The sequence below is a fragment of the Fulmarus glacialis genome, unplaced genomic scaffold, assembly GCF_000690835.1.
Source record: "Fulmarus glacialis isolate BGI_N327 unplaced genomic scaffold, ASM69083v1 scaffold40523, whole genome shotgun sequence".
NCBI classification, from domain to species: domain Eukaryota; kingdom Metazoa; phylum Chordata; class Aves; order Procellariiformes; family Procellariidae; genus Fulmarus; species Fulmarus glacialis.
The window spans coordinates 14833-26941 of record NW_009201731.1 but is presented as its reverse complement, the minus strand read 5'-3'; the positions used below and the strand labels follow the sequence as shown (position 1 = coordinate 26941).

At 53.8% G+C, this 12109-nt stretch overlaps 1 protein-coding gene across 1 annotated transcript; it reads right to left on the bottom strand.

The window, feature by feature from the left end:
• Positions 1 to 181: 181 nt before the first annotated feature.
• Positions 182 to 6470, bottom strand: CCDC63 (coiled-coil domain containing 63; the record flags this gene model as incomplete). Its single annotated transcript, XM_009574046.1, has 10 exons — positions 182 to 297; positions 469 to 666; positions 1036 to 1228; positions 1625 to 1699; positions 2178 to 2398; positions 3328 to 3509; positions 4060 to 4241; positions 4727 to 4846; positions 5965 to 6154; positions 6307 to 6470. Coding segments are annotated over 10 exons (1641 nt in total), but the record flags the coding sequence as incomplete, so codon positions are not given.
• Positions 6471 to 12109: the final 5639 nt, after the last annotated feature.

Here is a 12109-nt window from a genome sequence, read left to right as displayed (position 1 = left end):
CGCGGCTGCTGTCAACAGTGGGCGAAGCCATGCCGAAATATCACCCGGCGAGCTTTTAAAGCCTGCAGAAGGCGTTGGGCTCCTTCCAGAGGGGAAGGGAGCTGGAACGACAGCCAGGACGAAAAAGCAGAGGAGGAGCTCAAGACTGAAACTGTTTATTTAACTCATTCCCGCCGGGCTCTCACACCTTGATGTCATTCCTCCCCTTCTTGCTCGTGCCGGTGGCGTTGTCCCGCTCCTTCTCCTGGCTCTGGAGAACCAGCTGGCGCAGCTGGCCGTGGTCCAGCGGCACCTCCACTGCCCAAGAAAATGGCCGCCCCGTCGCGCATGCCATCACAGGCCTTATATACCCGGTGGGGCGGGACAGGCTGATTTGGACTTGTTTTGGAGGGCACAGGCGTCCATGGGGGAATTGTGGATTGGCTGGCTGTGTGGCCACAGCCCCTCCCTCCCGCCTCACACACTCACAGGCATCGATGGCGTCGGCAGTGCCGTCCAGGGTGGGGGGCGGCGGGCAGAGCTGGCCCCGATCCATCACCCGGAGGAGGCCGGTGCCGTGCAGCAGCGGGTTGGCGAAGGGCTGGGCCGGATGCGAGCCCTCAGCCGATGTGTAGCGCAGGATGGACTCCATCAGGAGGAGCTCGTTGGTCTTCTTCTCCACAAGACCTGGGTGGGAGGGAGCGCTGTCCCGCAGGGCCCCTGCACCCGGCCCCTGCCCAAATCCTCCCCCGGCTGTTTGCTCAGCAGGGCATCCATTGATTTCCCCGAGGCAGTGCCGTCTCCCCAGGGGCAAGGGCCCAAGGCTGGGTCCCACACCCCAGATGAGGGCTTGGGGGTCCACTGGGATGTTTATCCAGCCAGGTTAGCTCCCGAATTTGCTGGGAATTTGGCACCCCAAATTCACATTAGGGACACCCGTGCATGATGGGACAGGGGGAAAAAAAAAAACCACTCAATGAAAACACAGTGCAAGCGGGTGGTGGACATACAAGGTCTGGGCCGTGTGGCGGGGGATAACGGGCAGCCCTGACCCACCGAAAAACTGCATCAGGTTCAGATCCGTGATCTGCCCGTTTTCTCCAAGCTGCTTCATTATCTTCGTAGCGTCGCAGTTGATTTCTTTGAACAGGGCCTCCATGCCAGATTTGAGCTGCCCCAGGACTTTGCTGGTCTCTTTGCATCTCTCTTCATACCGGTTGGCTTCCTCAGTGGTTTCCATTAGTTTTTCCTATCAGCAAAGGTTTTGCCAGGTGTCATACCAGCCCCCCTGCTCTCTCCTCCACCCCAGTGCTGGTCAGTTCCAGTCTGGATGCTGGAGACATCCCAGAAGAGGCTGTGGGATGCTCCCATCCCTGCAGCGGAAAGGTTCTATGAATGGGATCCAAAGTTCTCCATGCCACAGACGAGGCTCCAGGTGCTGGAAGACCAGGGCTGGCAGGAGCCCTGCAGACACCCTCTCACCATGCATCGGGAGACAGGGCTGCCAAAGCCGATACAGGGCCCTTTTCTGCCCACGCCTCCAGCCGTTGGCCAGAGCGGCATTGGCAGGACCTGGCTCCTAGGACACGTGCCAGGATGGTCAGGGGTCTGCTGCCCTTGCAGAGGGAAATCCGGGCTGCCATACCTCCAGCTCCTGCAGGACATGAAGGCTGCTGCTCTCTGCATACTCCTGGTCCGTCACGAGGGCCGTAATTTTGTTCTGCGTAAACAACAAGCATATGGGAGCGGGTACTGGCTGAATGCCCCCCAGAGGTGCCTAACAGAGGCTGGGGACCATCCCTCCACCCGGGGAGCAGGGATTCCCCATTTGACCCCTCTGGGGACTACTGTCGCCAGGCCAGGAGGGCAGTGGATGACCCCACAACAGGCAGCACTCCTCACTGCAGCCAGCCCCACAAAAGGCTGAGGCAGCTCCTGGCCCTCCTGGGTACTGCAATATTTTTGCTGGGTACACGGTGGCAGCATTGAGACACTTTTAGCTCTGAGAAGGCAGCGTTCTGTCTATTGAAGTTATATTTTTGGCTACCCCTTTGCATTCCCCTAATCCCACCCGTGTGGCAGGCTGTGAGCTGGGCTCTGGTGTGGGCAGTGATGCTGGACACATGGGAGAGGAAAAACCCACCCCAGCCCAAAGGCACCAGCTGAGAAAGGGGAGACATGAAGAGCCTGGAACAGACCTGGAGGTCCTTGATCCTCCACTGCATCTTCTCCATCTCGTTGTTCAGCTCGGTGATGTAGCTGAAGCAGGGGAAGTTCTTCCCCTCCTTTTCGATGAAGCTATTCAGCAGCCGGTCGATGTCCCCGTCCTCCGCCAGCTCCAGCAGACGCTTGTAAGCCACCTCCCGGCTCTCAAAGCTCTCCCCTTGTCTCCGCTTGGCCCGCTGGGCTGCCTTCAAGGCTGAGGGAGAGACGGAGAGCCTGGGCTGTGCGTGTCCCCAGGGGCTGCCCTTTGCAAAGCCTTCCCCTGTGGGTGCTGTTGGGTTTGGTGGGGTGCTCGGGTCAGGGGGGACAGAAGGTGTCTTTATTGAGGTGCTGGAGCATGTCCAGAGAAGGGCAACGAAGCTGGTGAAGGGTCTAGAGAACAAGTCTTATGAGGAGCGGCTGAGGGAACTGGGGCTGTTTAGCCTGGAGAAGAGGAGGCTGAGGGGAGACCTCATCGCGCTCTACAACTACCTGAAAGGAGGTTGTAGCGAGGTGGGGGTCGGTCTCTTCTCCCAAGTAACAAGTGATAGGACGAGAGGAAATGGCCTCAAGTTGCGCCAAGGGAGGATTAGACTGGACATTAGGAAAAACTTCTTTACTGAAAGAGTGGTCAGACCTTGGAACAGGCTGCCCAGGGAAGTGGTGGAGTCACCATCCCTGGACGTATTTAAAAGACGTGTAGATGAGGCACTTAGGGACATGGTTTAGTGGGCATGGGGGTGTTGGGTTGACGGTTGGACTTGATGATCTTAGAGGTCTTTTCTAACCTTAATGATTCTATGATTCTATTTCACTCAGGAATTAAGCAAGAAGCTCAGAGTGTGCATGGGAATGGGGCAAACAGTGGGATCCCTCCCCAGGAGGATAAAAGGAGCCATGGTTGTACATGGAGGCAGCTCCCTGCCTCCCCATCCTCCCTCTCCCCCAAGACACATGGTTTTGGGTGGCCTCACTTGGTTATCGCTGTTCATCCTTTTCTTCTGTAGGGCAAAGGGTGGGTGAAGGAGCCTGCGGGCAGGGGAGAGGTCCTGCCTTTGGGGTGCAATGCTATAAGCAGCTCCCTTGCCAACCCTGCAGACTCCTGGTTTGCGGTCCCAGTTGCACGTGGTTTCTCTCATCTGATACCTTTTTTCTTTTTGGCCTGTTCCTCCAATTCAGAGCGATCTGTAAATTTGGCAAGCGTGAAGGCTTTCAGTTTGGTCTCCTGGTCAAGGACACGCTCCTGCTCCTGCAGCTCGACATGGTACTGGACAGTGTCTTTGCTGTGCCTTTCTTTCATGGCTGAAATCCTTGCCAGAGCCTCCATCCTGCACACAGAGAGCAGCAGGTTACACCATGCGTAGGTATAAGGATTTGTATGCCTGGCCGTTCCCGTGCATCTCTGTGCCTGACCTAGCAAAGCCCCCACAATGCTGCGCACGTTGCCCGGCTCTCATCCAGATGCAGCCGTGTTAGCCCCAGGCCAGCAGCAAGCTAACATAGCTCTTGGTGGGGTTTTGTACTCGGACATAGCACCCAACTGGAGCAGCCAGGCTCACTTTGACCGGAGCTGGCTGGCCTCTGCTCCAGGTCTGCTGCACGCACCATGCGGGCTCAGGTGGGACTCAGGGGAAAGAGATTGCTCCATGGGGTAATTCACCCCATCCCAAGAAACGTCCGGGATAGGTGGAGTAAATCACCCTGGAGGTACCAGTCTCCTTGCACTGACCAGGCACCCAACCCTTAGCACCCAGCTCTAGACAAGAGCGGTCAACCCTCTCTCCGAAGTTGCAATCGGTCTCTCTTTACATCGATACTCATCACTGGCATGGCCCGTCGGTGCCGAGTTTGCCACAGAGGGTTCGCAAGGCCACGTACCGCTGCTCGTAGGCTTGTGTGGATTGCTCAACGGCAGTGTTCATCCTTCTCCTCTGCTGATCCAGCTTCTTATGGAGCTTCAAGTAGAAGTTGTCCAAAACGGCTTTCTGGATTCGCAGGCTTTCAATCTCTTCTCGGAGCTTGTTATTTCTGGTCACGATGGTATCGAAATGCACAGTGACCTGGGGAGAGGGAAGCAAAAGGTTTTAAGCTGGTGCAGGGCTGGGGGCTCAGGTGTCTGCTGAAAGACCTTGACCAGGGCTGGGACAAACACAGCCCAAGAGATTTTAAGTTGGCGCTGCACTATCCGCCTCCCCAAGACAGGGGAGGCAACCGGAGGCCAGGCCGATCACGGCAGACACCTGGAGCTGGCGTTGTCCAAGGCAAGGTGGCTTCAGGCAGCTCGGTTTTATCACTAAGCAGGTGCAGACCTTCAGGCTTCTTGGCATGGCACAAGCGCTGCATTTGGGTCACCAAGCTTGAAGGAGCCTTTGAGATATTCTGGGAGCAATCAGGCCAGGGGAACAAGGCCAGGTCCTTTATGCAGCTTGTGTCAACCAAATGCATTCACACCATTACCCTTTGTCCTGACCAAAAAGCGTTTTGCACACAGGCCCCAGTGTGGCCCCGCACATGGTCTCCAAAGGTCTGCAAAATATTTCCTTACCTTGTTTAGACGCGTCTCCAGTGTCTCAATCTGCTTTTGCAGCCATTTGCTATTGTTCGCTTGCTTCACCTTCGCTGCTCTCTGGTTTTGCCTCACCACCTTTTTTTCCAGCTCTAGTATCTGCACACACAGAGAAAAAAGAAAAAAAGAAAGTATAATCTCCACCCCCACGTTCTGGACCTTTGTCAGGACACTTAGCCAAAGAAAACACCCTTTGTTGACCTGAACTACAGCAACCATGTCATTAATGAGCTCACAGTTATAGAAGCAGCTTTAATCCCAAAGGATCCCATCCTGCACACGCAGAAACATAAACTGTAACTAGGAATGGGTTTACTTTCGTGTCACGAAGAAAATGCAGCTGCCTCTGGAGGGAAATTCAGCAGGTGTTGAACAAGGCACAGCAGCACTCTGTGTAGAATGGAAGAGGCAACAAGGATGGTTTTTTAGTAGTGGCATTGTGCTGGCCAGACAGGGATCTGTGCAGTCCTCCCTGGGAATGAGTGGAGGAAAACTTTTGCCAGAAGTGGGGAGCTGCCAGAGGAGATAAATCCATGAGAAGAACGAAGTAGTTGGAGAACAACGAAGTGGGGGGCAGGTGGGAGAGGTATGACTCAGCCAAGAGATCCCTGACTGAAATCTAACCCCGTTGTGGAAAGCTCTGCAGCACCTCTAGCAACTGTAAACTACCCGAGCGTGTTCCCTGACTTCTGTCACGGGCGGCTTGTTCAGAGCAGAGAGCTGCAGGGACCTGTCGCTGCACTGCGTTTCCCTTGACCTCCCACCCCACCGTTGACCAAATCCAACCAGGCTGTCCTCAGGAGAAGTGACGGGACATCCCTCAGATGTTGCTACTCCTCTATTTGCCATGTCTTGGGCAGCACAACTAAATATTCCATTTTTGCCTCTTTTTCAGGACAGAAAAAAAGTCAAGGGAAAAGCAGAGGGATGTTGCGTGACGCCAGGCAGGCGTGTGCCATCAAAGAGGAGCTGCAGAGACTGGTGGGACAACAAGGTTGAGAGTCAGACCTTACTTTTCTAGCCAGTGTTGCTGACTTGAATGGGAGCCTGGCTCTATCCATTTGTCATTGTCATGTGTCTTTTGCCAGGAGGCAGCATTATATTCCGAGGCCTGAATTAAATGCATTTTACATCTAGGAGTTTCAGCCATAGGGCTCACTCTGTGACTCTGCTCTGCTCCACCATGCTCAGCCAGGGAATGGTCCAGATGCTCTTACCTGGTTGTCCAGGTCAGCTAACAGGGCTTTTCTATCTCTAATCAGAGAATCGTACTGATATTTGGTCTGCAAAAGGCATTGGAGCTCCATACAATTTCTGTCATCCAGCGCTGCATTTCTCAGGGACGCGATCTGGCTCAGCGTTAACGACACCTCTCTGTGTTCTTGGGTCAGCGACTCTATTTCTTTTCTGTAAAAATAGAACAACAAATGGCATGTAGCACATCCCACCTGCAACGCCGGAGCAGGTCCTTACCCCTCCCCATCTCAGCACCGGGGTCCCCAGATCTCGGCATGGAAGAACTTTCCAAGCACAATGCAGCCAAGCAAAGTTGCACTCACTCCTGAGCTTGCATTTTCTGCCTCACGTTGGCACCATAAGATTTCCTCTTCCCTGCTGCTATCCGAAACTGTTTCTGCAGTCTCCTGATCTCAGCTTCAGCCAGCTTTTCTTTCTCCTTCTCAGGGAAGTCCGAAAGCTTCTGCCTCAAAGAGGGCCCTCTCCGCTGCCACAGAGAGGGAGAGTTTGGTCACTTGAGCAAACACCACCAGCAGTGGTCGACGGTGGAGCTGGACACAGGGGAGCGGGTTAATGGCATCACCGCCTCCAGCTGTTTGTCACCACCTTCAGCTCTTCCCTGCCACCTAAGATATTCATTACCATCCGAAACACTGAGCCACACAAACCAACTCCATGAGCACTTCTGATCCACTTCAGAGCCAAGTCCACCGGGTGCTTTGCTCTTGGGTAACCCACCCCCATGCTACCACCACTCCCCAGGGCAAGGAGATGTTAACAGCAACCAAAATCAGCGCCTGTTGACCACGGCGGCTGAGCCGCAGCCAGCACCTCGATTCCAGGACAGGGTGCAGACCTCCAGCAGTGGGGAAGACAGGTGACAGCAGGTTGTCACCTCTTTTATCACCCAGCATGACTGCGAGGACCGCGTGAGTCAGAACCAAACCCACCCAAGCTGGGGACATGAATGAACCCAGCTGACTTTGCCCAGGAGCGGAGCAGGAGCGCTCACATCCCTGGCTGTGGGAAGGTGACTTCTAGCTGAGAAACTGCCTAACAGGTAAGCACTGAAGCTGTGGCAGTTAAATCCACCCCTACCTGTGTCCTCAGCTGACCCATATTCCCCAATCCTGCCTCCCCCAACACCCAAATCTCAGGCCACGGCCTCAGCCCTGGCACAGGAGGGCAGGCAGAATCAGCCCCACCACAACCCAACACCTTGCTGGTAGAAGAAAGCCTGGCTCCCCTCTGCTTGTCCCGCTCACCGCACTGCGGCATTTATTTCTGCAGGTGAGATCCCCACGGCAGATCCTCCCTAGCGCCTGTGGAGAAGTTCAGCTTTGGATTGTGCTTCAGTTTTTACCTTTGAGCCCCTCATTTCTTCCAGCTAACTCCGCCGGTTGCTCTGCAGACGCCTCGGGAATGCGGACAAGGAAGCCTCTGCGGGGCCAGGCCTGCTTTCCAAGGGGAGAAACGAAACCCGGATAAGGGGGTGGTTGTGTCCCCTTGCCCTCCCTCAGCACCCGCTCGCGTGTTTGGCACATGAGGAAACCATCACAGATGGCTGTGCGATGAATAAAAGGAGAGCATTTGTAGTGATGTCATCGCGAAACACGCTCCTCTTATCGAGTTTATAAGTAGGGGAAGAACAGATGGTTTGAGCTATTCCACCCTGTTCGGTACCTGGGTTTCCATAGAAATCCCAGCGAGGCCAGGCCCCCCCGTGCCAGTGGGCAGAGCCCCCGGGGAGCGCGAGTGGGGGATATCGCCTGGATTCAGCCCCCGTCCCGCTGCAGGGCACTGGGACTGACCCCGCAGCCCTCACCCCCAAAGCTGGTCCTCCCCAGCCCCGCTGCAGCCTCACGGACTCCCCTGTCCCCCCCGACGCTGCTCACCCCACCGCAGGGTTCCTCTCCAGCCAGGGGACGGGACCGCGGCGGCAGTCGGCTATTCCTGAGGAACAGCCCCTCTTTCCAGCGGGAAGCGGAGGAGAGACGAGAGCCCAGCAGGGAGCCGCTCCCGGTCCCGTCCTGCGCCCTGCACTGCCCCAGGCTCTGTGGAACAGGCACTGGTCTGATTGCCACGACAGTGTCATCACAACGGAGCGTGGACTGGTTCTCCACGGGGACCGTCACCAAGGAGGATGGAGCGAGGGGATGGCCAGGGCACCCCCACCCGCCCCACGGCAGTGCTGGGAGCCCACGCTACGTGGACCAAAGGTATTTCCATGCCCCAAAACCAGCCCTGAAGCATGTGCTACGATGTCTCCCCGGCTGCGTGTCCACAGCAAGCAGAAACCCTCATTTTACGGTTCTTGCTTCCCTTTGCAGTGTTTGAATTGTCCCATAACCTGGGACTTTGAAGCCTTTCGCTCCGAGCAGAAAGCAGCACCAGGGCTTCGCCGTCCCCAGCAGAGCTTCAGGGCCACAGAGCTGTCATTCCCTCCCCTTCCTTGCCGGCCCCGCAGCCAGCTCCCTGGGCTTCCTACCTGGTTTCTATCTGTTTTGCTCGTGGAGAGGCAGCAATCACCACATCACTGCCATTGCCCTCGGCATCCAGACACCCTCGAGGTGTCCGCCGTCAGGAGAGTAGCAACGGTTGGCACTGCCAACCCAGGGAAGGTCCCTGGGGAGAGAGACTGTTTAGACAATATAGGAGACAAATTGAGGATTCACGCCTGCTTCTCTCCTTTCCATGCAGGGAAGCTCATGGGAGCTGCGTCACAAGAGCCGTGATAATCCCTTCCCCGTGAGCTGGAGCGTGTGGCCGGCTCCTTCCCAGGGACTCAGCAAACCCTGAGATCCCTGGAGGGGAGCACGAGACAGCGCTGGAGGCTGCAGCAGGGCTGAGTTTTGTTGCCCTGGTGTTGCTTACTCAGCTCTGGCATGAAGGGGAACAGAGAAGCGCTGAGGGTGAGCAAAGGGCATCCACGTCCCCGTCTGCAGGGCTGCGGCGAGTTCAAGGCGATGAGCAAAATCCCCAACCAGCGCATCACTCTTGAGGCTGTGCCTCCCCGTTTTCCTGGAGACTTTGATGAGCAACAAGCCAGCCATCGAGTTCCAGGCTAATTCACAGCCAGATAGGCTCTGAGGATGCATTTAATTGGAAATGATTTTCATGGCAGAAAGCAGAATGTGGCGTTAGATAAGAAAAATCGCAACCAAGGGCAGAGCGATGCTGGGAAGGCACCAGAGCCTGAGGGTCCCGCCGGGGCCAGGGGAAGCTCCCGGAGCTTTTCATGCTGTTCCTGCAAGATTGACAGCTCCATGGGATAATAATGACAACCTTTCCAGGCATGAGGTTGTCACTGTCTCGGTGGCCCTGGCTGTGTCACACTGCAGATCCCTTCTCTCCGGTTCGCTTCTCTTCACCCTCAGCAGAAATAGGGCCAAACCTCCAGTTCAGAATAAAGGTAGAGCTGCAGGGGTGGACATTATTTTTCCGGAAACAATGCCGCTGGGTGGCCCAAAAGCCTGGTTTCCCTTGCCTTGGACTAGTCCAACCTCAAAATACAGCCTATATTGTCTGTCCTTTTTGTTTTCCTTCTCCATGGACCAATACTCAATTGTTTAGCAACAAACAAGTCAGTAAATTAAATTATTGAGGAGGGATCTGATTTGGTAGCGTCTGTGTCTGTCACACTCATTGCAGAAGCATTTATTTTACTAAAGGGGGCTGTTTTCACCCAAACAATGCTCAACTGTCAGACTTGCTCTGAGTGAGGGTGACTTCATTGTCTGGACGGACCTTTAAGCTGTGGCTGGGCAGAATGGTAATCGGAGCAGGATGAGATCGTCTGTAACATCTGAATCCAACGAATCTCCATCTTCTGGGAGAAACAGAAGAAAAGTGACTTTCTATGCAATTTTCTTCTTAACCCATCTTTCCTGATTTAATAGGTACATTTAGCACTGATTGACATGGAGAAATTATTCCTTCAGCTGCAGATTTGGGGTCTAATTAAAACTACTTGTACTATGTTAAGGGCCAAATTCTGATCTGTGCAAGCAGCGTAAATCCTTCCCGATTTCAGTGATGATTTCCCCATTTCACTGGGTCCAGTTAAATGGTGGCTGCAGGGGACGATCAGAGCTGGGCTGGCTCTGAGCTGAGCTCACCTACCTGGGAGCGTCCCATTGACGTCAAAGAAAATCTCTGGGGTAAGCTAGAGAATCAGACCCATATTTTCATGCAAATGTAATACATTCATGTTACTTAATGCCTATTTATAACAAATCCAGAACTTAATTCTACTTAACCCGTCTTCGGTGTTTGACACATGAAATCTGTGAGTCAGAGGACTATATATGGAACTGTCAAAACTTTCTTTTTCCCCTCCTCTAAAAGCCTGGATTAAATCATAATCAAACTCCCGTCAGCTCCAGCAGCAGCGCTGGGAGGAGCAGGAAGATGCTGACAACTGCTAAGGCAGCTGGTGACGGGGAAAGATCTTCTCAGCCAGCAGTCCGACAGCAAAACCTTACAGAAGAGGTTCTGAATTCAGACACACGCTAGGCCCGTCTTTGCCGACATGTCGTCCCGTGGACCTGGAGTGATACCTTGGCCTCATGGCGTCACCTTCCCAAGCCTTTGCTTGGGAATGGCCTCCCATGAGCACATTCTCTACCCAGGTTTTTATTTCTTTCCTCCGATGAATGGTTATCTTCATATGTGCACGAACCACACCAGCCTTCAATGGGCAAGACCAGTTTTGGTCCTAAAAGCGTTGCGAACACATTGAGAGTTGTAGACCTGCAGCCTTTTGCAATTGGCCTGAGTTTTGCTCCAAGTGTTTCTTACAGAAAAGGTTTCCTTCAAAATACACGCTGCCTAGTCCTCAAATGCTGAGCCGTTCTCTCCCTGCACGATATCACTTCTTCTTGCCTGCCCTTCCTCAGCACGCACCCTTCTGGGAGAGGAGGCTCTCATGCCCAGCATCTGAAACAACACTGCAAACTTCTGATGCTATTTTCCTTATTTAACATTTAAAATCTCAACAAAATGAGAGCCAAATATGCCAGGCACTCTACAAGCACGCTGCAGGACATCCTTCTCACACTGAAAATTTACGGTATAAAAATAAGTGCATATCCATCATTAGAGACAACAAAATAGCACAAAAGTAGCTGGTTTTCACCTCTGGGTGTGTTTTTCCTGACGGCCTGCGAGTGCAGCAGCAATGGCCTCTAGGCAGCAGGATGGGATAGAGACGTCTCTGTACGGCTTCAAGTTTTAAGAGTAATTGGTATTAAATAAGGGGAGAGGAGGCTGTTCGCTGCCTCCTTGATTACAGCGAAGAGGAATTACAGCTGTAATTCCTCTTCACTCAAAGAGGAAATTGCCATCATAATTTCCTGCAGATGGGTTTCTTCTGAATTGCTGACACCGAGTAAAATGTGATTTCCAGCAGTGAACGGACTCCTTCATAGCATTACTTGCTATTTTTTAAAGGGTCATTTTAGGAGCAAGTTCCCCAGACCTTGACTTTGGGACACAAAACTCTTTTCCACTGCAGGCTCAGCCCCTCTGGCAGAGCCTAATAACATGGATTTGCTTCATCCCTCTGTGCTAACTTACAGGCGCCTTTGCCTGCAGCAGGTACGCCGTGCTGAATTACTGCTCAAAGGCTGCCGCCGCGGGTGGGAAAATGCAGAAGCAAAATAGCTGAGGACGCGCTGCCGTCTGAAAGCAAGAAAAGACCTCCAAAAATTTCACTGGCTTGAGGTCAAACCTGGCTCATAGCAAGCACTCCTACGCTGCGGGAAGATTTTAGCTAAAGCAAGAGAAGAGAACAGAGGACTCAAGAACAGAGCCATCGCAGAAGCTGCTGTCACACGGGGTCTTGCCTGATGGGGAACGGGGTCCTTGGTGCTGAGATTTTTTTTTTTGCCTGTGATTTAGGCAAAGCTGCACAAAGTAACACTCTTAGCAGGGCTGCTGATCCCTCAGCAGTTTTGGAGGGACGCAGCCGTTTTACAGCATAAAACCCAGGCAGGAGGCAGTCTTGCTCAGGAGAGAGATATGCAATGCAATAGCTCCGAAGGTCCGATGGGGCGCTTGGCTATGGCAAAGCCAAGCTAATAAATTCCTCCTGTGACCTCCCAGATCCCATCCTCCCCCAGGGAA